The 25408-nt window shown below is 45.5% G+C and overlaps 1 protein-coding gene across 1 annotated transcript in view; it reads left to right on the top strand.

The window, feature by feature from the left end:
• Positions 1-25408, top strand: part of LOC306917984 (uncharacterized protein) — a gene marked incomplete at its 3' end in the record, with an annotated part of 316989 nt that overhangs the window by 285474 nt on the left and 6107 nt on the right. Inside the window, exons 2-3 of the mRNA XM_079530884.1 lie at positions 16817-17234; positions 18109-18201. Of these exons, the coding sequence (XP_079387010.1) occupies positions 16934-17234; positions 18109-18201 (394 nt within the window). The 5' untranslated portion in view covers positions 16817-16933. The remainder of the gene's footprint in view (positions 1-16816; positions 17235-18108; positions 18202-25408) is intronic.

Below are 25408 nucleotides of genomic sequence, written 5' to 3'. Positions count from 1 at the left end.
TCCATTGAGTGTTGGCTTTGTCTATGTGTCTGTGGAGTTTTGGTACAAAATCAAAACAACTTGTCTAATATTTTGGCATGTTTAAACCTCCAGGAAAATCCGTGTTGAGGTTCTTGATCCACTGTCTTTCATTAAAACGTCTTTGTCCTACTGTCCAGTTGGGATTGTGTTGGAGTCCAGACACTTTTAGATCTGCAATGCCATGTGCCATGAAATGTTGGACAATCCTTGTAGTTGTCTTTTTTGCATTGTTAATATTGTACCTGTGTTGTCTCAGCCTTGCAGCTATTGTTTTACTCGTTTCTCCGACATATTGTAAGCCACATTTTTCACATGTGATTAAATAAATACAGTTGCTGGTGCTGGCTGTTATCTGTTGTTTAATCTCCAGCACACGTTTTGTAGTTCTATTTTTAACTATTTGTTTGGGTTTGAAGTATTCTGGTCTCTGGCGTGCTGGTGTGTTGATTCCTTTTAGCTTGCTCTGTACCAGATAGTCTTTAAGATTTTTGTTTTTTCTGTAGGCTGATATTATTTTATATTCCTTTAGAAGATCATCTGTTCGGTTCTCAAAATTCCTTTTTAATCTGTTGTTGGCTAGTCTGCTCTGTGTTGAATAACTGGTTACTAGGGCTATTTTTGGGCCTTGATCCCGTACTCTTACCTCTAAGAAGGTATTGTGAGCTTTCCGTAGGAATGTCCTGGTGTAACCTCGTAGTCTGAGAGCATTAAATAGCGTTTTACAGGCTATTTTGAAATCACTTCCTTGCGTGCAAATCCTATGGAATCGCAGCAGTTGTGATTTGACTATACCTGTGTACGAGTGTGGTGGGTGGAATGACGTTTTGTGTAGTAAGGCGTGAGTGTCTGTTTCCTTAAAGAATACTTTTAAGTCTAATTTCCCGTTTGTGTTGAAGTTTGGGCCCTTGAAGATTGTGACATCAAGAAAGTCAATACTTTCCGTGTGTGTCACATATTTTATCGTTATGGATCTATGATGGCTATTTAACACATCAATAAATGCCTGGAATTCTTCTTTGCTATGTTCCCATATTCCAAAGATATCATCCAGAAATCTATAGTAATGTGTTGGTTTTAGTCTGCATTTTTCTAGGGCTGTCTGTTCCCATATGCTCATGTAAATGTTTGCATAAGATGGTGCAAACCTCTTTCCCATGGCCGTCCCTTTGGTTTGTAGATATAACTTGTTATTGAAGGAAAAATCATTCCTGGTTAGATTTAAGTCTAACAATTGGAGTAATTCCTCCTCTGGTCGATTTGTGTCTGGGTATTTACTGAAAACTTCCTTGACTGCTTGTAGCCCTGCTGTCGTCTCAATGTTTGTGTAGAGGCTGTCTATATCTATCGAAAACAGAAAGGCTTCTTTTGGTACTACTATTGCTTTGATTTTGCCTACAAAATCGTAAGTGTCTTTTATAAAACTGGGGTGTCTTATTGACAGTGGGTTCAGGAAGTGTTCAATATACTCTGCTGTCTGATAGGTCTCACTGCCACAGTCAGACACAATTGGTCTCCCCGGCGGTATTTCGTATGGTATTGTCCATGAATCCGGGCTCTTGTGGATTTTTGGCAAAAGATAAAATATCCTCGCTCGTGGAGTGTCCTGTCCGAGCAAATATTGTTGTTGTTTGGCGTTTATGTGCTTCTTTTCCCTCAGTCTTTTTATGATGGCTTTGGCCTTTACAGCAGTTTGTTTGTAAATTGGTCTGTCTAATTGCCTATAATGATCCTGATTGCTGAGCTGTCTCTCCCCTTCAAACAGGTATTGGTGTCTGTCCATTATTACTATACAGGAGCCTTTATCTGCTGGCTTGATTACAATCTGTTGGTTGTTGGCTAGTTCCCTCAGTGCTTTAGCTTGTTCTGTTGTGAGGTTATCTTTCTCCTTAAGGTGTCCTGGTATGTGTCTTACCGTGTTTGTGTCGTCCTGGATCAGTTGTTTCAGGCTCTGTGGGAGCACAGCGTCTGCAGGTTCCCAGTTTGATCCTGGCTGGAAGGGTGGTATTTCCCTCCCCTGGTCCATTCTAAAGTGTGTAGCTAGTTTCAGTCTGCGGTGATACTGGGAGAGGTCCTTCTTTAATCTGTTGGTTTGTTGTTTGTAGATGTCTAGGGTCGGGACAAATGAAAGTCCCTTTTCCAGCAGTTCGGTCTGATGTTGATCCGGCTGGAAGTAATGGGACAGATTAATTATGTTTGACTTCCCCCCCCTCCTTTCTTGGTTTATGGGGTCAATTAGTTTAAACTAAGGAGCCAATTTTCAAGCATTGCTTTGCCTGTCTCTGTTTTCCAATGTATGTTATCATGAACCACTTTAAAATCCCGTTCATCCAATTTCGGGAGGAAATTTTGTTTTGCAATAACGCGATTTAAATCTCTTAAGTTATGCCTATCCTTTGCTGGGAGGTCATTTGAGAAATTGATTAAAGGGACATGGATACTTGCGGCTGGAAAGGCGTTCTGTGCTGCTACGATGCTCGATCTCATCGACTTCTGTGCTGAAGCGGTAGCGTGGCCCTTGTTGTTTATCCCAACCGACAGGATGCAATGTGCTACCGTGGTGTTCTTTGGTGTTTTCTCTAGTAGGGTCTTTGCATGTTGGAATGTCATTCCTGGGTAGCAATCCACTTGTAGATCCGTTCGTCCGAAGGGTGGGATGTTGTCCAGGTTCGAATCCCCTACGATGAGGAGGCTTTTCTTTGGGTATAGTCTCCAAAGTGTGTTCTTTTCCTTCGTGTTGATGTGTCTGTATACTTTCCCTGGGATCCTTGGTTCATCTTTCTCTGGTTCATCTATTCCCTGTTCCAGGTTCTCTCCTGGGTCTGTAGTGGTCCTACTTGGGTCTATTCTATCTCCTTCTGTGCCCTGGGTCTGGTTCTGTGTGGTGTTCTCCTGTGTTGTTGGTTCCGTCCGGCTGCGGTCAGCCCTCTGGGGTTGTGGTGTGCCATTTGGATTGGCCCCCTGGGGTGGGTCTTGTTTACTTCGTGTTTGCCTCTGTGGTGGGCTCTTCTGTATTGGTGCGGCCAGGTGGGGAAAGTCTTCTTGTGGGGCACTTGGGGGGGGGGGGGCACTGTCTGGGGAGGCACTGGGGGGACACTGGGGGGGGCACTTGGGGGGAGCACTGTCTACGGAGGCACTGGCTAAGATATTGGGGTGCCCAATTCCGTATCAATTCCATACATTTTTCACCCAATATCTGAAACCCGGAGGTGATACTTTTTGGGTGAAAAATGAATGGACTTGATAGGATATTGGGGTGCCCAATTCCATATCAATTCCATTCATTTTTCACCCAATATCTGAAACTGCAGGTGGGCGGGGCTTAGGGATATTATTTTGGCCAAAATGGGGGGGATTGGGGGGCACTTTGGGGGGCGCTGTCTGGGGAGTCACTGGGGGGGCACTTGGGTGGGCACTGTCTGGGGAGGCACTGGGGGGCACTGTCTGGGGAGGCACTTGGGGGGGGAACTTGGGGGACACTAGGGGGGCACTGTGTGGGGAGGCCCTGGGGGGACACTGGGGGGGCACTTGGGGGGCACTGTCTGGGGAGGCACTGGGGGGGCACTTGGTGGGGCACTGTCTGGGGAGGGACTGGGGGGACACTTGTGGGGCACTTGAGGGGGGGGCACTGTCTGGGGAGGCACTGGGGGGACACTGGGGGGGGGGCACTTGGGGGGAGCACTGTCTACGGAGGCACTGGCTAAGATATTGGGGTGCCCAATTCCGTATCAATTCCATTAATTTTTCACCCAATATCTGAAACCCGGAGGTGATACTTTTTGGGTGAAAAATGAATGGACTTGATAGGATATTGGGGTGCCCAATTCCATATCAATTCCATTCATTTTTCATCCAATATCTGAAACTGCAGGTGGGCGGGGCTTAGGGATATTATTTTGGCCAAAATGGGGGGGATTGGGGGGGCACTTTGGGGGGCACTGTCTGGAGAGGCACTGGGGGGGACACTGGGGGTGGGGGGCACTTGGAGACACTGAGGGGGCACTGTCTGGGGAGGCACTGGGGGGACCTGGGGACTTCAGTGCAATGTACTTACATATGTTGCGACCGAAGGTCGCAACATATGTAAGTGTATGTAAGTACATTGCAAGGAATGAGTGCATTCGCCATGTACTTGAAGGAAGTCTAATCCAATCACTCTTAGATTTTATCCAGTTTATCCCTGAGTTTAAATTGACCCTATTGTTGTAGGATTTTTGGTTTATTTAGCCTTATTGGGGTTAATTCACCCCATGGCTCCATTTCAAAAAAGAAAAATTTACATGTGTTTCTCTTTTGTTCCCTGGGTGTCTAATGGCCCATTTGGTGTCAGTGACACCTCTTTGTTTCTTGTCCCAGGTTGATTTGGAATGTGCTAATGTGTCCCCTATTCAAAGTCTGATTTCCATTGAGTGTTGGCTTTGTCTATGTGTCTGTGGAGTTTTGGTACAAAATCAAAACAACTTGTCTAATTTTTTGGCATGTTTAAACCTCCAGGAAAATCCGTGTTGAGGTTCTTGATCCACTGTCTTTCATTAAAACGTCTTTGTCCTACTGTCCAGTTGGGATTGTGTTGGAGTCCAGACACTTTTAGATCTGCAATGCCATGTGCCATGAAATGTTGGACAATCCTTGTAGTTGTCTTTTTTGCATTGTTAATATTGTACCTGTGTTGTCTCAGCCTTGCAGCTATTGTTTTACTCGTTTCTCCGACATATTGTAAGCCACATTTTTCACATGTGATTAAATAAATACAGTTGCTGGTGCTGGCTGTTATCTGTTGTTTAATCTCCAGCACACGTTTTGTAGTTCTATTTTTAACTATTTGTTTGGGTTTGAAGTATTCTGGTCTCTGGCGTGCTGGTGTGTTGATTCCTTTTAGCTTGCTCTGTACCAGATAGTCTTTAAGATTTTTGTTTTTTCTGTAGGCTGATATTATTTTATATTCCTTTAGAAGATCATCTGTTCGGTTCTCAAAATTCCTTTTTAATCTGTTGTTGGCTAGTCTGCTCTGTGTTGAATAACTGGTTACTAGGGCTATTTTTGGGCCTTGATCCCGTACTCTTACCTCTAAGAAGGTATTGTGAGCTTTCCGTAGGAATGTCCTGGTGTAACCTCGTAGTCTGAGAGCATTAAATAGCGTTTTACAGGCTATTTTGAAATCACTTCCTTGCGTGCAAATCCTATGGAATCGCAGCAGTTGTGATTTGACTATACCTGTGTACGAGTGTGGTGGGTGGAATGACGTTTTGTGTAGTAAGGCGTGAGTGTCTGTTTCCTTAAAGAATACTTTTAAGTCTAATTTCCCGTTTGTGTTGAAGTTTGGGCCCTTGAAGATTGTGACATCAAGAAAGTCAATACTTTCCGTGTGTGTCACATATTTTATCGTTATGGATCTATGATGGCTATTTAACACATCAATAAATGCCTGGAATTCTTCTTTGCTATGTTCCCATATTCCAAAGATATCATCCAGAAATCTATAGTAATGTGTTGGTTTTAGTCTGCATTTTTCTAGGGCTGTCTGTTCCCATATGCTCATGTAAATGTTTGCATAAGATGGTGCAAACCTCTTTCCCATGGCCGTCCCTTTGGTTTGTAGATATAACTTGTTATTGAAGGAAAAATCATTCCTGGTTAGATTTAAGTCTAACAATTGGAGTAATTCCTCCTCTGGTCGATTTGTGTCTGGGTATTTACTGAAAACTTCCTTGACTGCTTGTAGCCCTGCTGTCGTCTCAATGTTTGTGTAGAGGCTGTCTATATCTATCGAAAACAGAAAGGCTTCTTTTGGTACTACTATTGCTTTGATTTTGTCTACAAAATCGTAAGTGTCTTTTATAAAACTGGGGTGTCTTATTGACAGTGGGTTCAGGAAGTGTTCAATATACTCTGCTGTCTGATAGGTCTCACTGCCACAGTCAGACACAATTGGTCTCCCCGGCGGTATTTCGTATGGTATTGTCCATGAATCCGGGCTCTTGTGGATTTTTGGCAAAAGATAAAATATCCTCGCTCGTGGAGTGTCCTGTCCGAGCAAATATTGTTGTTGTTTGGCGTTTATGTGCTTCTTTTCCCTCAGTCTTTTTATGATGGCTTTGGCCTTTACAGCAGTTTGTTTGTAAATTGGTCTGTCTAATTGCCTATAATGATCCTGATTGCTGAGCTGTCTCTCCCCTTCAAACAGGTATTGGTGTCTGTCCATTATTACTATACAGGAGCCTTTATCTGCTGGCTTGATTACAATCTGTTGGTTGTTGGCTAGTTCCCTCAGTGCTTTAGCTTGTTCTGTTGTGAGGTTATCTTTCTCCTTAAGGTGTCCTGGTATGTGTCTTACCGTGTTTGTGTCGTCCTGGATCAGTTGTTTCAGGCTCTGTGGGAGCACAGCGTCTGCAGGTTCCCAGTTTGATCCTGGCTGGAAGGGTGGTATTTCCCTCCCCTGGTCCATTCTAAAGTGTGTAGCTAGTTTCAGTCTGCGGTGATACTGGGAGAGGTCCTTCTTTAATCTGTTGGTTTGTTGTTTGTAGATGTCTAGGGTCGGGACAAATGAAAGTCCCTTTTCCAGCAGTTCGGTCTGATGTTGATCCGGCTGGAAGTAATGGGACAGATTAATTATGTTTGACTTCCCTCCCCTCCTTTCTTGGTTTATGGGGTCAATTAGTTTAAACTAAGGAGCCAATTTTCAAGCATTGCTTTGCCTGTCTCTGTTTTCCAATGTATGTTATCATGAACCACTTTAAAATCCCGTTCATCCAATTTCGGGAGGAAATTTTGTTTTGCAATAACGCGATTTAAATCTCTTAAGTTATGCCTATCCTTTGCTGGGAGGTCATTTGAGAAATTGATTAAAGGGACATGGATACTTGCGGCTGGAAAGGCGTTCTGTGCTGCTACGATGCTCGATCTCATCGACTTCTGTGCTGAAGCGGTAGCGTGGCCCTTGTTGTTTATCCCAACCGACAGGATGCAATGTGCTACCGTGGTGTTCTTTGGTGTTTTCTCTAGTAGGGTCTTTGCATGTTGGAATGTCATTCCTGGGTAGCAATCCACTTGTAGATCCGTTCGTCCGAAGGGTGGGATGTTGTCCAGGTTCGATCCCCTACGATGAGGAGGCTTTTCTTTGGGTATAGTCTCCAAAGTGTGTTCTTTTCCTTCGTGTTGATGTGTCTGTATACTTTCCCTGGGATCCTTGGTTCATCTTTCTCCGGTTCATCTATTCCCTGTTCCAGGTTCTCTCCTGGGTCTGTAGTGGTCCTACTTGGGTCTATTCTATCTCCTTCTGTGCCCTGGGTCTGGTTCTGTGTGGTGTTCTCCTGTGTTGTTGGTTCCGTCCGGCTGCGGTCAGCCCTCTGGGGTTGTGGTGTGCCATTTGGATTGGCCCCCTGGGGTGCGTCTTGTTTACTTCGTGTTTGCCTCTGTGGTGGGCTCTTCTGTATTGGTGCGGCCAGGTGGGGAAAGTCTTCTTGTGATAGGTCCCTTCTTGGGAGGACCTGTACTACTGTTGTTTGTACCTTTGGTCTTGCTCCCGGTGTTGTTGTCCCTGTACGGGGTTGGGAGGTAGGGGGGGTAGGTAGAAGGGCTGGGCGGAGAAAGGGGATACATACAACTGGGGTAGAGAGGGTGGAGGACAGTGAAGGAGGAGAGGGAGGGACAGTGGATACACAAGGGGAGGGTACGGGTGGAGGACAATGGGGGATCGTCCATACAGATGGGGCAGGAGGAGGGGGAGTGGAAACATGCATAACAGGAATAGTGGGAGGAGAGATGGAATTGGGGGCATGCAGAGAAACAACAGCAGGAGGGGGAGGGGGAGCTATTGCAGTTCTATTTGTTCTTAGCTGTGTGATTATCTGTTGAGCTTTGTTTATCTCCAATTGTTTTAGTCTCTTCCCTAAGTTTTTTCTAGCCCATCTGATTGCTATGGTGAAGGCTTTTTTCTCCTCGTCCTCTGTTAAGCTCTCTGTTAACTCTTGTTTGGTTGTGTTTAAGAGTGTAGTGTAGTGTTCTTCTAGGGCTAAGATTATTGTGTGGCACCAGTGTCTGGATATCCCTTCGAGTAGTAGGGTAGTTTTAGCTGTTGGTTGAGCTGGTTTTATCAAATTGATGAGTTCAAGTGTTTTCCTTGCTATACTCGCTGGTGGTCTGCTAGAAGAATTTACATTCTGCAGATGATGTGTACTTATGATCAATTTGTTCATGGTCCTGATGGCTTTTAAGAAGTCACCTCTTTCTGTGTGGTGTGTGTGTGTGTAGGTGTGTGTGTTGTATCTTACTGTACCCGATTGGGTCTGGTGGTGAGGTCTCTCTCCGACTCTTGGTTGATGTACAGGCCGCTGGTCTCGCGGTCTGTTGTTCATCCAAGGCTCGTTCCGTCTCCGGTGGACCTGTGGCCTGTCTTCAGGCGGTTGGTTGTTTGGAATTCCCTGGGACTGTTGGTGAGATCTCTCTCTGAGTCTTGGTGGGGATACAGGCCTCCGGTCTTGAGGTCTGTTGTTCATCCAAGGCTCATCCAGTCTCCGGTGGAATTGTGGCCTGTCTTCAGGCGGTTGGGTGTTGGGTCTCTCCTGGTGATGTAGCCTGTTTCCAGGCCATCGTCCAGGTGGAGGGTCTCCTCGGAAGCGAGACCTGTCCTCAGGCCATGCTTCTCCGGTGGTTCTGCAGTGGTCTCTCGGGTAGTTCATCTGATGCATGCTATAGCGACGTTTCGGACTGGTTGGTCCTTCCTCAGGCAAGATTCTGTTAGAAGAATGATTAGTTGTGCTGGAGCCCTGGTTTTATGTGTTCCTAATGGTGGGCGTGACTCATAGTCATTCAGCCAATTAGCTTTGTTGATGGGTGTGGTTTACTTGGCCATTGTTTCATTCCGTCCAATCAGAATCAATGGGTGTGTGTTCTCTTGTTCTGGTTTCTTTCATTTGTAGTGTGGTTTTTGTAGAGGCAACATGTCTCTACTGGAGAATTCAGTAATAATTATAATAGACTTCCCCCAAGTTACAGGTACAAGCTCGACTGGGGGGACCTGGGGACTTCAGTGCAATGTACTTACATATGTTGCGACCGAAGGTCGCAACATATGTAAGTGTATGTAAGTACATTGCAAGGAATGAGTGCATTCGCCATGTACTTGAAGGAAGCCTAATCCAATCACTCTTAGATTTTATCCAGTTTATCCCTGAGTTTAAGTTTACCCTATTGTTGTAGGATTTTTGGTTTATTTAGCCTTATTGGGGTTAATTCACCCCATGGCTCCATTTCAAAAAAGAAAAATTTACATGTGTTTCTCTTTTGTTCCCTGGGTCCGGTGTCTAATGGCCCATTTGGTGTCAGTGACACCTCTTTGCTTCTTGTCCCAGGTTGATTTGGAATGTGCTAATGTGTCCCCTATTCAAAGTCTGATTTCCATTGAGTGTTGGCTTTGTCTATGTGTCTGTGGAGTTTTGGTACAAAATCAAAACAACTTGTCTAAGTTTTTGGCATGTTTAAACCTCCAGGAAAATCCGTGTTGAGGTTCTTGATCCACTGTCTTTCATTAAAACGTGGGGGGCACTTGGAGACACTGAGGGGGCACTGTCTGGGGAGGCACTGGGGGGACACTGGGGGACACTGGGAGGGCACTTGGGGGACACTGGGGGGGCACATGGGGGGCACTGGGGGGACACTGGGGGGGCACTTGGGGGGCACTTGGGGGGGCACTGTATGGGGAGGCACTGGGGGGACACTGGGGGGCACTGTCTGGGGAGGCACTGGGGGGACACTGGGGGACAGTGGGGGGGCACTTGGGGGGCACTGTCTGGGGAGGCAAGGGCACAATATCTGAAACCGGAAGTGATACTTTTTGGGTGAAAAATTAATGGACTTGATAAGATATTGGGGTGCCCAATTCCGTATCAATTCCATTCATTTTTCGCCCAATATCTGAAACCCGGAGGTGATACTTTTTGGGTGAAAAATGAATGGACTTGATAGGATATTGGGGTGCCCAATTCCATATCAATTCCATTCATTTTTCACCCAATATCTGAAACTGCAGGTGGGCGGGGCTTAGGGATATTATTTTGGCCAAAATGGGGGGGATTGGGGGGGCACTTTGGGGGGCACTGTCTGGGGAGGCACTGGGGGGACACTGGGGGTGGGGGGCACTTGGAGACACTGAGGGGGCACTGTCTGGGGAGGCACTGGGGGGACACTGGGGGACACTGGGGGGGCACTTGGGGGACACTGGGGGGGGCACTTGGGGGGCACTGGGGGACACTGGGGGGGCACTTGGGGGGAGCACTGTCTGGGGAGGCACTTGGGGGGCACTGTATGGGGAGGCACTGGGGGGACACTGGGGGGCACTGTCTGGGGAGGCACTGGGGGGACAGTGGGGGGGCACTGTCTGGGGAGGCACTGGCACAATATCTGAAACCGGAAGTGATACTTTTTGGGTGAAAATTTAATGGACTTGATAAGATATTGGGGTGCCCAATTCCGTATCAATTCCATTCATTTTTCGCCCAATATCTGAAACCCGGAGGTGATACTTTTTGGGTGAAAAATGAATGGACTTGATAGGATATTGGGGTGCCCAATTCCATATCAATTCCATTCATTTTTCACCCAATATCTGAAACTGCAGGTGGGTGGGGCTTAGGGATATTATTTTGGCCAAAATGGGGGGGATTGGGGGGGCACTGTCTGGGGAGGCACTTGGGGGGACACTGGGGGTGGGGGGCACTTGGAGACACTGAGGGGGCATTGTCTGGGGAGGCACTGGGGGGACACTGGGGGACACTGGGGGGACACTAGGGGGGAACTTGGGGGGCACTGGGGGGACACTGGGGGACACTGGGGGGGCACTTGGGGGGAGCACTGTCTGGGGAGGCACTTGGGGGGCACTTGGGGGGGTACTGTCTGGGGAGGCACTGGGGGGACACTGGGGGGCACTGTCTGGGGAGGCACTTGGGGGACACTAGGGGGGCACTTGGGGGGCACTGTCTGGGGGGACACTGGGGGGGCACTGTCTGGGGGGACACTGGGGGGGCACTTGGGGGGCACTGTCTGGGGAGGCACTGGGGGGACACTGGGGGGGCACTTGGGGGGGCACTGTCCGGGGAGGCACTGGGGGGACACTGGGGGGGCACTTGGGGGGAGCACTGTCTACAGAGGCACTGGCACAATATCTGAAACCGGAAGTGAGACTTTTTGGGTGAAAAATGAATGGACTTGATAAGATATTGGGGTGCCCAATTCCGTATCAATTCTATTCATTTTTCACCCAATATCTGAAACCAGAAGTGAGACTTTTTGGGTGAAAAATGAATGGACTTGATAAGATATTGGGGTGCCCAATTCTGTATCAATTCCATTCATTTTTCACCCAATATCTGAAACTGCAGGTGGGCGGGGCTTAGGGGTAGTATTTTGGTCAAAATGGGGGGGATTGGGGGACACTGGGGGAAACTTTGGGGGGCACAGTCTGAGGAGGCACTGGGAGGGGCACTTGGGGGGGCACTGTCTGTCTGGGGAGGCACTGGGGGGATACTGGGGGAGGGCACTGTCTGGGGAGGCACTGGGGGACACTGGGGGGGGCACTTGGGGGGGCACTGTCGAAATGGTCGTTGGGAAATGAGCTAGGAGCATGTTTCAGACGATTTGGAGTCGATTGGTAAGGGTTTGTAGTGACACATTTTTGGTTCCCTAAGCTCGCAAGAAAAGTGTATTTATGATTATGTTTTTATATTTCAAAGGGAATGTATTCCGACTTAGTTTTTGACGTTGGGTCCAAGGTCAGCGGTATTGGCTTTTGGGGTGGGGTGTTGTTGTTGTTGTTGTTGTTGTTGTTGTAATGTTGTTGTTGTTGTTGTGTTGTTGTGGTAATGTTGTTGTTGTAATGTTGTTGTTGACAATTAAGGAGCAGGTTAGGGTTCAGGGACAATTAATATGCATTGAGGGGTGTTCCTTGATGTGTTTTGGGGTGGGGGGCTAGGTTAGGGGTCAGGGACAATTAATATGCATTGGGGGTTGTCCTTGATGGGTTTTGGGGTGGGGGTCTAGCTTAGGGTTTAGGGACAATTAATAAGCATTGGGGGGTGGTCCTTGATGGGTTTTGGGGTGGGGGTCTAGCTTAGGGTTTAGGGACAATTAATAAGCATTGGGGGGTGGTCCTTGATGTGTTTTGGGGTGGGGGTTTAGCTTAGGGTTTAGGGACAATTAATAAGCATTGGGTGGGGGTCATTGATGGGTCATTGGGTGCTCAAATCCAGCCGTTACGCCCCCCTCAATTGTTTGGTGAAAATTGTGTAGTGCCCCCCTAAAAACCCCTAACCAAAAAAGTTTCAAAAAATCATATCTCTGGCTAGAAATGAGATAAAGACCCCTCTGTATTTTTAGGGGATAGACAGGGGTGGGAACTTAATATCTCACCTGTCAATGATTTTTTATAACATGATTAAACATGTGGAAAGAAATTAATAGGGCAATACCCAAATTCCTATCAACCTAACCCAATAACCCACCAACCCCTAAACCCACCAACCCATCAAAACAAGACCCAATTACCCCCCAATACCCAATTAACCATATTAATGTCCCTAATTATTATTAGGGATCAAGCCTAAAGCGGCAAAGATCTCTTATTGATCGTATGGTTTCTGACATTTTTCACAATTTTGACAGTTCTGTGCTTTCGTCTTCCACGAAATTCTGCAATATGGTAAGAGGGTCGTGGGTAGGGAACCTCGTGACCAAGCAGGAACCGATAACAACATGCTGGGGAACCGGGTACCGTGTTGTTTTCGTCGACTAAAACTAAGACGAAAATAGTTTGTCAACTACCTTTTTCCACCGACGGAAACTAAATGGAAACTAAATTAAAACGAAGCTCTGGTGACTAAAACTAAGACTAAATATATTGGCACTTTCTTCAACAAATAAAAAATAGACTAGTGGACAAAAGATGCAGTAAAGTCATTTTACACTTGGTTCGCATGCTGAAAATAGCCGATCTACCAGCTCATGTGTCGCGCTGCGACGCGTTGTGAGCTTGTAGATCAGCTATTTTCAGCAAGTGTAAAATCTGTCATTACGACGGCATCAAGGCCCGCCAAAAGACATTTTAGTCGACTAAATCAACTGCAGATTTAGTTTAAGTTTGACCTCAAGACTAAAGGCTAATTTTTATAAAAGCCATTTTTATTGAACAATTGCTCACTCATTCCCCTTTGCAGATGTAGTGTTTCGCAGGTAGCGGGGATTGAACCCCAGTCTCCCACTCGCCAGACCGACACACAACCTGTCGTGCCAACAGAGCTGAGCCTGATTGTCAGGGCTGTTGTGGGCCGGGTCTTGATATCTTTCATCAGAGCATATGATTATTATTTGATTAATATAATATCACTGTCGTATGTCGGAATGACTGGGGAAATGGATCAAATCTGGACACACGACACAGCTATAATGTATTTCAGATGATAAGTCTTGTGATGATATGTTGTCATGAAATATTAAATGATTCACAGGACATTTGGAGTTACCGAGGCATGCATGTCTGGCGTTCATGTTGTGATCAATATACAGTAGCATTATAGCCCTATTGGCCCCACAGCTGATCAGCCTAAGTATTAAGCCATGCTCTGCAAGCCAGCTCTCCTCCAAAGGTGAGATATGAGCAGGCTGCCTCGTTGGGAACAGATGCACGACCATTTTGTCGTGGTATTTATATAAGTCACACATTCAACAAGCTTTGAACTGGGCAGATTGGCCAAAACATCTTTAAAACGGCCACCTTTTGCATTTATTTCACCTGCCTTTTCTTAACGGTCACCAGTGGACCTAGAATACAGTGTTTTGGGGGTCTTCTCCTGGCTGGCAGGCCGGCCAGCCGGAGGATTGACATTAAAGATGTGGATTGATCCATCATGATATGCTGTGGTCTCACTCTTTCTACCAACACCTCTTAGTGCAGCGACACATTCCCATGATGACAGTCTGTTAAGATGTGATCTTTATTGTCTGTATATATGTAAACGATAAACCCTTATTCTGAAGTGCCACACCGGAAGTACCGGATATGCCTGTTACCCAATGTGTATATAATGACGCTGCTAATAAAGATGCTCGAGTTATTATGGTCACGAGCTGAATGTAAGTGCTGAGTCCTCATTCTTTTCCTCCGTTATGTTTGTTTAGTCCGACTAGCTCCAGGCTATCTAGACTCTTCCTTATCGCTGTAATGGCAGCTCTGCTAACGCAGTCTATACAGAGTATCTGGTATTTTTGTAACCTCCAAAAGAAAAACTAAAAACAAGAAAAAATTATATTATGAGACCATCACTGCAGTCACGTCAGATGTAATTCAAAGAATTTAAATTTTACAGAAAATATACAATATAAAAAATTTGCCAAATCGTCACCTATCTAAGAAAGGATTAGAAATTAATTTTCACAAGTTATTAAGGGGTCAAGCTAAATGGACTATGGTCCCTTATTGTAGTTGTCTGTTTTTAAGGGGCCGCGCCCAAAGTGCCTGGCCCCTTAAAAACATTTCTGGCTTAACCGTGCAGTCGGTTTTCGTGAAACTTGTCAATATGGTAGAGGGGTATGCTAAACGGTGAGAACGCAAAGCCCACGGCCATTGGCCAAAGGGTGGCGCTATAGAACTCAATCAAAAATGCAAAATTTGAACAGGTATAGCTCCGTTTGACCGTCAACAATAAAACTTGGATATTATGCGTCTCCTCGTGTCGAACAACTTTCGTGTTCTGACTTTTGACCTCTGACCCTGGCTAATGCTGCATTCACATGGAATCAGTCAAGCAGTAGATGGCAAACCGTAAGTCATTTTAGTGGACGGGAGCAGGACGGTAAACGGAACAGGACGGCACGGCAGCCTGGCAGCTAGATCAGGTGACGGTAGCGGCAGACGGCATCAATGTTAAAATATTTAATCTTTTTACCGTGCCGTCCAGCAGGTTTTGCCGTTTGCCGTCTACCGCTTGCCCGATTCCATGTGAATGCAGCATTAGATCACCCACTATTTTGAATTATACATATTTTCTTATGTCAGCGCTCCAGGCCAAACCATGCAGTTGTTTTTCACGAAATGTGGCAATATGTTAGAGGGCTATGTCACCCTGCTTAGACACAAAGCCCACAACCATTGGACAAAGGGTGGCACTGTAGCACTCGATTGAAAATCAGGCATAGCTCATGAACCACCAGCTGATGAACCACCAGTAATAATTACTAGGTAATTAGTACTAATACATAGATAATATTTTAGACTACCTGATGTTGGTGTCCAGTTATCGGTGGTGGACAAAGTAGCTCAAGTATTCATTTTAATGACAAATTAGTGAAATTACAAAGTACTTTTTCCATTTAATATCAATGCATCATGGATTCAAGTTGTCAAAAGTGTGCAAATAGCTTGTCTGTCTGTCTGTCTGTCTGTCTGTCTGTCTGTTGTCACAGCCCCTGTAGTTGGCCTACTAGGGCATGTGTGTATTCCTATAGGCCTAGGTCTTTGCTTCCCACAGGTCCTGAGTAATTGCCAATCAATTGCCTGGCCAGTGGTCCCAGTGTGTTCTATATCTGTTGTATTTTTTTTTAAATGGACATATTGTTGGGTGCTGGCACATATGCACACATGGCATCAACGCATGGTGCTGTGTTCTGGCACACTATACACTCTGTCTTTCTTTTATCTGTATTGAATTGTATTGCATTGTATTGTACTTTATGTGTCATTGTATGTTTAGTTTTACTACCATTTTAAGAGCCTGCTCAGGGACTACAGATGTAAATTAGCTTATGGCTAACTCTGGCACATTTACATGGAAGTGAAAACTGAAATGTTGATTAATGAGCATTGTCCCTGTCAAATAAATACATAAATAAAGGGCTGGGAGTTGGCCGGCCTAACTCAATTAAATTCAATTCATAGGAGCTTTATTGGCATGAGAAAACATAAACACAAACGTTTACATTGCCAAAGCAAAAGTGGAACAAAACAATCAAGATAAAACAATACAATAAACATGTAAACAGAGCTGTGTTATATTAACACTTTGAGTAATACTATCTTGTGAGACTATAAAAGATTGTGCATTTTCTGTCAGAGATAGTTAGCCTATACATCCGAGACGCTTTATACAAGTTAACAGCAGTATTTCAATGTTTTAAACATGTTATAGGCCTAAACATTTGGTGGTTTTCAAACTCTCCTTGGGTGATTGTAATCCGTGCAGGGAAGTACATGTCTCTGATGTCTTGGTACAGTGGACAGACGGTTAGGAAGTGTAGCTCAGTCTCTACCTCGTTTTGTGTGCAGTGTGTGCATAGTCTTCTCTTGGGAGCCAGGTCTCTCTCTCTCCTTCCATGAGAGCAGCAGCATTTGTTTGCACCATTCAACACCCTACATTACATTTACCACACATCCACTCACTTACACTACTGATCTACTGATTAACACAAGCCACTTAATACTTTAGTATTGTTTGATGCATACGTGTATTATATCGTAAATACATATTGGTTTGTGCACTTTTAAACAGCTGTGTGTCTTCCTCCTTTGTTATGGCCCAAGAGCCAGGTCATAACACTATCTATCTATCTATCTATCTATCTATCTATCTATCTATCTATCTATCTATCTATCTATCTATCTATCTATCTATCTATCTATCTATCTGACAGTTACACACCTCCAACACCAGGGGGCGAAAGACATTAAGGCAACAGTGCCTGGATTCTTTATTGCGCATGCGTGAAAACTTTGACCCGGTCGGAAATACTTGTTTGCATCACGTGGCCTCGCCAGTTGTTTTCCACGGTAATGCTGTTGAACAAACATGTTGTCGTGCCTCTCGGGAATTGTTGATATGTCTGCCTCTATTACACATTCTATATTACAGTAGGAACAGAAAGCTTGGTGGAAATGTCTCCTAAAGGAGGTGAAAAGCGTAAAATGGAGTCTGTACGGCTGAAGATAAATGAACAGCTAGCGTCGGTGGGAGAGGATATATTGTTTGTTGTGGACAAACAGCAGCGTGGCGCTGCTGATGTTTGTAGTGTGGAGCTTAGCGTCAGAGTGTTTGTGTTGGAGCGCCTCAGCGCGGTGGGAGAGTTCATGGTCAACCTCTTCCAGAGAGAGATGGAGACACTAGAAACTCTGCTGGAGACACAAAACAAACGGCTGGACATTGATTTTGATATGGACATCGATCTACACACTGCAGGTTAGTAGACTCTGAACAACACCAGCTTAGCTACAAGTAGCATTAAGCTAGCTGAACTGAACTACATTTACCAGTAGTTCTACTAGCCCTAGAATGTCTGTGATCATACATAAATGACATATATTCCTGTAAACACAGCCATAGATCGGATGCCTCCGCTCCCAGTGAGCAAGGAGACATGGGCGGCATAAATGTGCTCCACGCTCTGTTTGTACTCACCCAATACATCATTCCAAAGAAGTGGAGTGAGATATTGTACTCTAGTTTCAGATCCATGTAAAAGTTCAGGCAGAAAACGCTTGTTTATTCAAATATCTGATCTTTTCAAACATCTCTCATATCTTTTCCCGGGCTGCACACAGACGACATTTTCTCAGGGTTAGGGGTCCGGAATGACAGCTGGACTTCCATTTATGACAGTCACTCGCAGGGCAGGGTTTTATGCTGCAGCCTAGGCTCCAGACCCACAGGCACGGCACACACAGTGCCTTTTAAATCCATTCTCTGCAGCTGCAAGAAATTTATATCAAACCAAAATAGCACGTTTCATAAGGGCGTATTACATTCTAAAAGACAAGTGTAGGTTACATTACTGATGATAAAAAAAAACTTCGGCCACATCAGTGAAATAATGTCCGATGTCGGGCATCGGTGCCAAAAATTACGGATACATCGGTGAGACCGATGTCAGGCTCTACTCACAACGCCTTGATCTGCCAGGCGTTGTGAAGAGATTCAAGACACTTATTTTTTAAACGATGGTTATCCTGACAAAACAAATAGGTGAATAAATGTCATCTTTGTGTTGACAAAAGCACTTTGAGTTCCTCTGCTGATGCTACCTTCTCTCTCCTCCTTCTGTCTGTGTGTAAAGAGGTTTCATCTGAATATGAGGAGAGGAGATCCATTCTGGCCCAGGAGGAACAACAACATCCACAGATTAAAGAGGAACAGGAAGAGGAGACTGGTGAGTCAACTTTGACATTACTACGTAGGAAGATGTGGTGCAATACTCTCTCAGGTAAAACACAATTATGTTTTATTAGTATTATTCTAACAAGACTAAAGGGTTATCCAGCAACTGTAACGATAACAAATATAGTTTGGTAACTCATGGTCCCCTAAAAGACAGACAGACACACAGCATGTTGTTTCCGCTTGTGCCGCTATATAAGTTTAGCACAACAAGTTTGAACCCATAATCATGTTTAGCTATTAAGATATTTGGCATAAATGGTGAGAGTCACATAAATGGTCAGAGTCACAGGCACGGCACACGCAGTGGCTTTTAAAAAAACAGTTTGCAGAATTACAGTACATTTCAAGCACAACTCAATACAAAAACTGTTAACTGTGAGTGGACGACCCAATAAAAGCATTACACTTGTTTACCAGAGGGCCCATCTTGTTCAATTCATCAAAACATTTAGAGATGTACAAATATACACTTCTATTTTTCCAAAGAACACAACAGGAATTAATCATAAAGGAGGTAAAAAGGGAAATATACAGTGAGGGGGAAAAGGGGTGGTTGGGGGTAGATTACATTAATGATGATTAAAAAAAAACTTTGGCCACATCGGTGAAATAATGTCCGATGTCGGGCATCGGCGCCAACAATGACGGATACATCGTTGAGACCGATGTCGGGCTCTACTCAACACCTTGCTCTGCGAGGCATTGTGAAGAGACTCGATACACTCATTTTTTAAACGATCCTGACAAAACGAATAGGAGAATAATAATAATAATAATCTTAATGTTATCGTCTACTATATTTATTTTTATCAGACAAGCCTGTGGCGATCTGCCAAAACAATAATAATAATAATGAACATTTCATTCCCCACACACATACGGTGACGGACGGTTACGTTACCAGTTGCGTGGCGCTGGTTGGCCACGCCACAGAAGCCCAGCCCATATCAGCTATGGAGCTGTCATTTTGAACGAGGGGCGCGGAGTGTGAAGGCTGTGTGTGGAGAGCGGTGGTGTGTCGTAAGCTGGTGGTGAAGACGGGTGTTTTGCCTTTACCCTTGGTGGAGCAGTAGTATATTAACGCGAGCTAAGTCCGCGGTTCAGTCCGTTCAAGTAAAGAACACATCGAAGGATCACCTGACGTCTAATCCAGGGTCGACCGAGCCCGTGTTCTGAACGGCAGGTTCACAGCGACAGGTCACTGCGTCTCAACGTCTTTCGAAGAGGAAAGCATCAGAGCCAGTTGTCTTGTGGAGGGGAGCTGATTGCTGAACAAACTACTGGGGTTGCTGTGGTGAGCTAAAAGAGCTAGCAGCGGGGCTAACACCCACACTACACACAAACACACACACGCAACACACACGCACGCGCCAGGATGCTGCCTTGTTTCTTTTCTTTTATTTCTTTGGTTAAATCGAAATCCCGAGGTGGAGTTTTCTTTTGGTTACAACAGTGGTGCACGGCACTTGTTTCCTTTTGGTTATTGTCAAAACCAGAAATGGACATTGGTAATATGCATGAACTGAACTGAAGTGGAACTGCATTTACCTTCTTTATAATACAAAATCTTAAACTGAAGTTATGTGTGTCTTTTGCATTTATTGACTGTGATTGAGTGTTTTGAGTTGAAATACGTGTTTATTGAAGTGTACATATTTATTAGATTTATATATATATATATATATATATATATATATATCCCTGAGTTAACAGGTAGGTTGCTGTATTCAAACAGTGACCTTTGTAGGGTTTCTCCTCCTGTGTCCAACTTTATTTGGGAAACCGCTACATAAATAAATGGCGCCCGATGTATAATGTTTGTCATATGGTTGATGTGAAAAAGGTAGCCTTAAAGGCAAACAGAGTTTTTATTTTTTATTTTGTACATTTCTTGGGAAAACACACACAAGGGAAGCACAAATCAACTCAAACAAACAAAACAGCGTTTCAAAATGGTGTCCCTCTTGGACTTGGAGTGGGAGTTGGAGAACACACAACTATTTCAACCACTAATACCCCCACCTGGTACTCTGAGACAAACTGGATCTGCTCCTCAATCAGTGATGGAGCTGCTCAATCAGCCAATTAACAATGCAATTTCTCTTTATTCAACATTGAACCTGGAGGCTCTCACACTTGACTCACAAGGGGGGGGCTGTTGCCTCAGGATCAGAGGGGTCTCTAGGTGTTAACCTTTTCCCTCCTGGGCAACAACAGGAGGTTACTCATGGCCAGCCACCACAGACTGGCCAGCCATCAGTGTCATTCTCGCCTAGGAATCCATTTGCTCCTCCACCAATTCAAACTACATCTGAAACCACACAATTCAATAATGCTTCTACTGCCGCAATAACACCACTTCACCACCAGGATATTGAGAGAACGCTAACAAACTTCTCCAATGCCATCATTTCTCGTTTGGAAAAACTAATGCTCAACCTCAATAACTCAATAACCCAACAGTTGGACAAGCAAATGGAGAACATTCAGCTTCAGCTGGTCTTTCACCCACCTCAACACCCCTCCCAACCGGCAATGACCTCACAGACCGGGGTTGTGGAGCTGGCATCTTGCTCTGTGTCACAGAGTGCCAGAGATGTCCAGCCAACTCCCTGTGGGGCTACTATCCTGTCGGCAACCACTACACTCTGCACAGACCTACCCATATCTGTGGAGGCAATTGGGGCCGCTCAACAGACGGAACTGAAATGTCAAGCTTTGTTGCAAAGCCTCTTAGAGGAGGGGGAGGAGCAGTTGAGCCTGGGCCCAACTTTCACCCTATTGGAAGACCGCATATACCGGAAAACTCAACGACCTCACAAAACCCTGTACCAACTTTACATTCCGGACAACCTACGACTCCAGTTGATGGACCTGTTCCATCAGGATCCTCTGGCTGGCCATCTTGGACAGCACAAGACCTACCGGAGAATGAAACACCTGGTCTACTGGCCCAAGATGAGCCTGGACGTGAACCATCACGTGCAGAAATGTCAGGTGTGTCAACGGCACAAAAAGGAGAGCCAGAAACGCACAGGAAAGCTGCAGGAACCTGTAGAAGACCTCCAGATGTCTGTGTCCCGTGGCCTCTCAAAAGCTCGAAAGCGGAGGAAACAGACCTATGACAGACAACGGAGAGACCTGAGAGTTGTGCACACATCCCGCCTGAAGCCTTGCTTCCCGACAGCTCAGGAAGTGGAGGAGCAACTGCACCGTAGGGTGATGGACAAAGTTCAGGCTTCACCTCCAATCCGCCTGCAGCCTAGCTACCCCAGAGCTCAAGACATGGAGGAGCAGCAGCGCTGGCGGATGGAGATTGGAGAAGATAGGATGCTGACAGTCTCACCCAGGGTCCAGGAACGCCTTACCCTTCGGGCGGCTTTTTTTCAAGGGGGGGAGAGTGTGGCGATCTGCCAAAACAATAATAATAATAATAATGAACATTTCATTCCCCACACACGTGCAGCCCATATCAGCTATGGAGCTGTCATTTTGAACGAGGGGCGCGGAGTGTGAAGGCTGTGTGTGGAGAGCGGTGGTGTGTCGTAAGCTGGTGGTGAAGACGGGTGTTTTGCCTTTACCCTTGGTGGAGCAGTAGTATATTAACGCGAGCTAAGTCCGCGGTTCAGTCCGTTCAAGTAAAGAACACATCGAAAGATCACCTGACGTCTAATCCAGGGTCGACCGAGCCCGTGTTCTGAACGGCAGGTTCACAGCGACAGGTCACTGCGTCTCAACGTCTTTCGAAGAGGAAAGCATCAGAGCCAGTTGTCTTGTGGAGGGGAGCTGATTGCTGAACAAACTACAAACTACTACACACAAACACACACACGCAACACACACGCACGCGCCAGGATGCTGCCTTGTTTCTTTTATTTTATTTCTTTGGTTAAATCGAAATCCCGAGGTGGAGTTTTTCTTTTGGTTACAACAGTGGTGCACGGCACTTGTTTCCTTTTGGTTATTGTCAAAACCAGAAATGGACATTGGTAATATGCATGAACTGAACTGAAGTGGAACTGCATTTACCTTCTTTATAATACAAAACCTTAAACTGAAGTTATGTGTGTCTTTTGCATTTATTGACTGTGATTGAGTGTTTTGAGTTGAAATACGTGTTTATTGAAGTGTACATATTTATTAGATTTATTATTATATATATATATATATATATCCGTGAGTTAACAGGTAGGTTGCTGTATTCAAACAGTGACCTTTGTAGGGTTTCTCCTCCTGTGTCCAACTTTATTTGGGAAACCGCTACAAGCCAATTGTAACTTCAAACTCCATCGTAGATACACAGAAAACACTCATCCCTGGTTCTAGTGAATGATATTGTCCTTCCTTAGAGGGGGACAGCCATAGCTTAATGGGTAGAGAGCCCGTCTAGGAAACAGAATGTACCACAGTGATGTTAGGTCTGCAGTGGGTCCCAGGACCCACGGGTGGGAGTCCTAGTAAAATTGTATATATATATTTTTTTAGAAATTGTAATTGTTTGATATTATTGCATTTATACAAATCATGCATCAATTCAAGATTGAGACCTGGAGTCACCACTCCACACTATGGTCCTCATTCACAACGGCGTTTACGCTCATAAAGTGACGTTACGTGAGCGGAGCGTGAGCGGACAGGCATTTACGTGGATTCCCACATTACGTGGGAATTCATGAACTTGAACGTGAACTTGACGGTGACGTGGGTTGGTCGGAAATTCCGCTGAAAGCTGCGCCACCTCTCATGGTCGTGTACGGCTTGCGTAGATTTATTAAGAAGGCTTTAGTCTTCATGCTGAATCAATTAAAAGTCCCCAAATCTCAGATAAAATATGTAGGCATGTGTCCCCAACATTGGTCGCACATAAAAAAATTATGGCCTATATAAAAGCCAAGTATCACTTGTATGCCTAAATGCATGCATTCTAGAGGCAGGTTAGCCTAGAGTGCCTTACAGAAACTGCCCCTGCAAGCCCGACACCTTTTTTATTTATTTATTAGGATATTTCTAGCATGCGCGATTGCGCTGCTCACTTGACAGCTTTCTACTCGCAGTCCAACGCGCTGTGAGCTTGTAGATCGGCTCTCGCAGTCTCGCGGACTCGCGCTGCATGTTAAAAAACAAACTCACAATTATAATAAGAACATACACTTATCTGCATTCTGCACTGTACGAATCCAACGTTGTTTAGTGTAGTAATGTCTGCAGTATAGGCCTATTTAAATTGTTTCGTTATGGAGCTCTTTTACAATTTACAATTTACAATTTAGGCATTTAGCAGACGCTCTTAATCCAGAGCGACTTACAATAAGCAAGAACAAAAAGCATGGGAATACATCACATATGTAAAAATGCATTTATCGCGAAACATGCGTAAGCTAAGAACGTGACTAGAACATATCTATATAATGACACTACATATAAACTATAACTAGAACATATCTATATAATGACACTATACATATAAACTACACATATATGCTATACTATGCTGTACATATATACTATGAAGTGCTATGACTACATACAATGCACTTATTGTGCTGTCTACATGACATGCTATAAGTCTGTTTCAAATGCTATATAAGTCTAAGAAGTGCTGTCTAAGGGGGGTAGGGTAAGTGCTATGGGCCATGATGGAGTCTGAAAAGGTGGGTTTTCAGACTACGGCGGAAGATCGGGAGTGATGCTGCAGTTCTGATTGCAACGGGAAGTGCATTCCACAGTTTTGGGGCCAGAAGGGAGAAGAGTTTGGGACGTGTGGAGCGTTGTCCCGGCGTTTTTAGTGAGGGTACTTCCAGCTTCCCTGCGTTGGCTGATCTGAGTGCGCGGGAGGGTTTGTAGGGTTCAATCATGCTGGCAAGATATGGGGGAGCCATACCTTTGGTTGCTTTAAATGCCAACATCAGAGTTTTGTATTCTGTGCGGGCAGCGACCGGGAGCCAGTGCAGGGAGCGGAGCAGGGGGGAGACATGTGAGAATTTTGGCTGGTTGAAGACCAAGCGAGCTGCGGCATTTTGGATCAGTTGGAGAGGCTTCAGTGCACATGCCGGTAGGCCAGTAAGGAGAGAGTTACAATAGTCAAGTTTTGACAGGACTGTTGTCTGGATTAGGAGCTGGGATGATTCCTGGGTGAGGAACGGTCTAATTCGTCGTATGTTATAGAGTGTGAACCTACAGGATCGAGTGACAGCTGTGATGTGAGTTTTGAACGAGAGCTGACTGTCCAGGACAACACCAAGGTTCCTGGCTGTTGGGACAGACGTTACCAGGGCGTTGTCTACGGAAATAGTTAGCTCCCGCATCGGGCAGGACTTAGCTGGGAAGAAGAGAAGCTCAGTCTTGTCTGGGTTCAGCTTGAGGTGGTTGGAGGACATCCACTGTGAGATGTCAGCCAGGCAAGCAGTGATGCGCTCTTCCACCTGGGTGGCAGAGGGGGGGAAGGATAGAAACAGTTGTGTGTCATCGGCATAACAGTGATAGGATATATTGTGAGCAGAGATGATAGTGCCAAGGGATTTAGTGTACAGTGAGAAAAGGAGGGGACCAAGTACAGATCCCTGTGGGACCCCAGTTTGGAGGGTTCGGGGGGATGATAACAGACCTTTCCAGGAGACCTGGTAGGTCCGGTCGGTGAGGTAAGAGGAGAACCACTTTAGTGCCGTCCCGCCGATGCCTAGATCCGCTAGGGTGTCTAGGAGCAGCTGGTGGTTCACTGTGTCAAATGCTGCTGATAGGTCTAGGAGAATCAGGACTGCAGAGTGGGAAGCAGCCTGGGCAGCATGTAGTGCTTCTGTGACTGCCAGCAGGGCAGTTTCTGTGGAGTGGGCCTTTTTGAATCCGGACTGGTTGGGATCTAGCAGGTTGTTATGTGAGAGATGGAGAGAGAGCTGGTTGGAGACAACACGTTCAATGCTTTTTGATAGAAATGAAAGGAGTGATACCGGTCTGTAGTTCTTGACATCTGAGGGGTCAAGGGTTGGTTTCTTGAGGAGTGGTGTTACTCTGGCTGACTTGAGGGCAGATGGGACGCAGCCTGAGGTTACTGAGGTGTCAGTCTGACTGTCGGTGCGTGTGTGTGTGTGTGTGTGTGTGTGTGGGGGGGGGGGGGGGGGGGGGGGATTAGCCCTATATAAAAAATAGAAGACCACATTAGCCTATTTGAATGAATGGCATCAGCGTGTTTGAAAGTCGGC

The sequence above is a fragment of the Electrona antarctica genome, assembly GCF_951216825.1.
Source record: "Electrona antarctica genome assembly, contig: scaffold_40, whole genome shotgun sequence".
Taxonomy (NCBI): Eukaryota; Metazoa; Chordata; class Actinopteri; order Myctophiformes; family Myctophidae; genus Electrona; species Electrona antarctica.
Note: the sequence above shows the minus strand (reverse complement) of the source record. Positions and strands in the feature narration are given on the sequence as shown.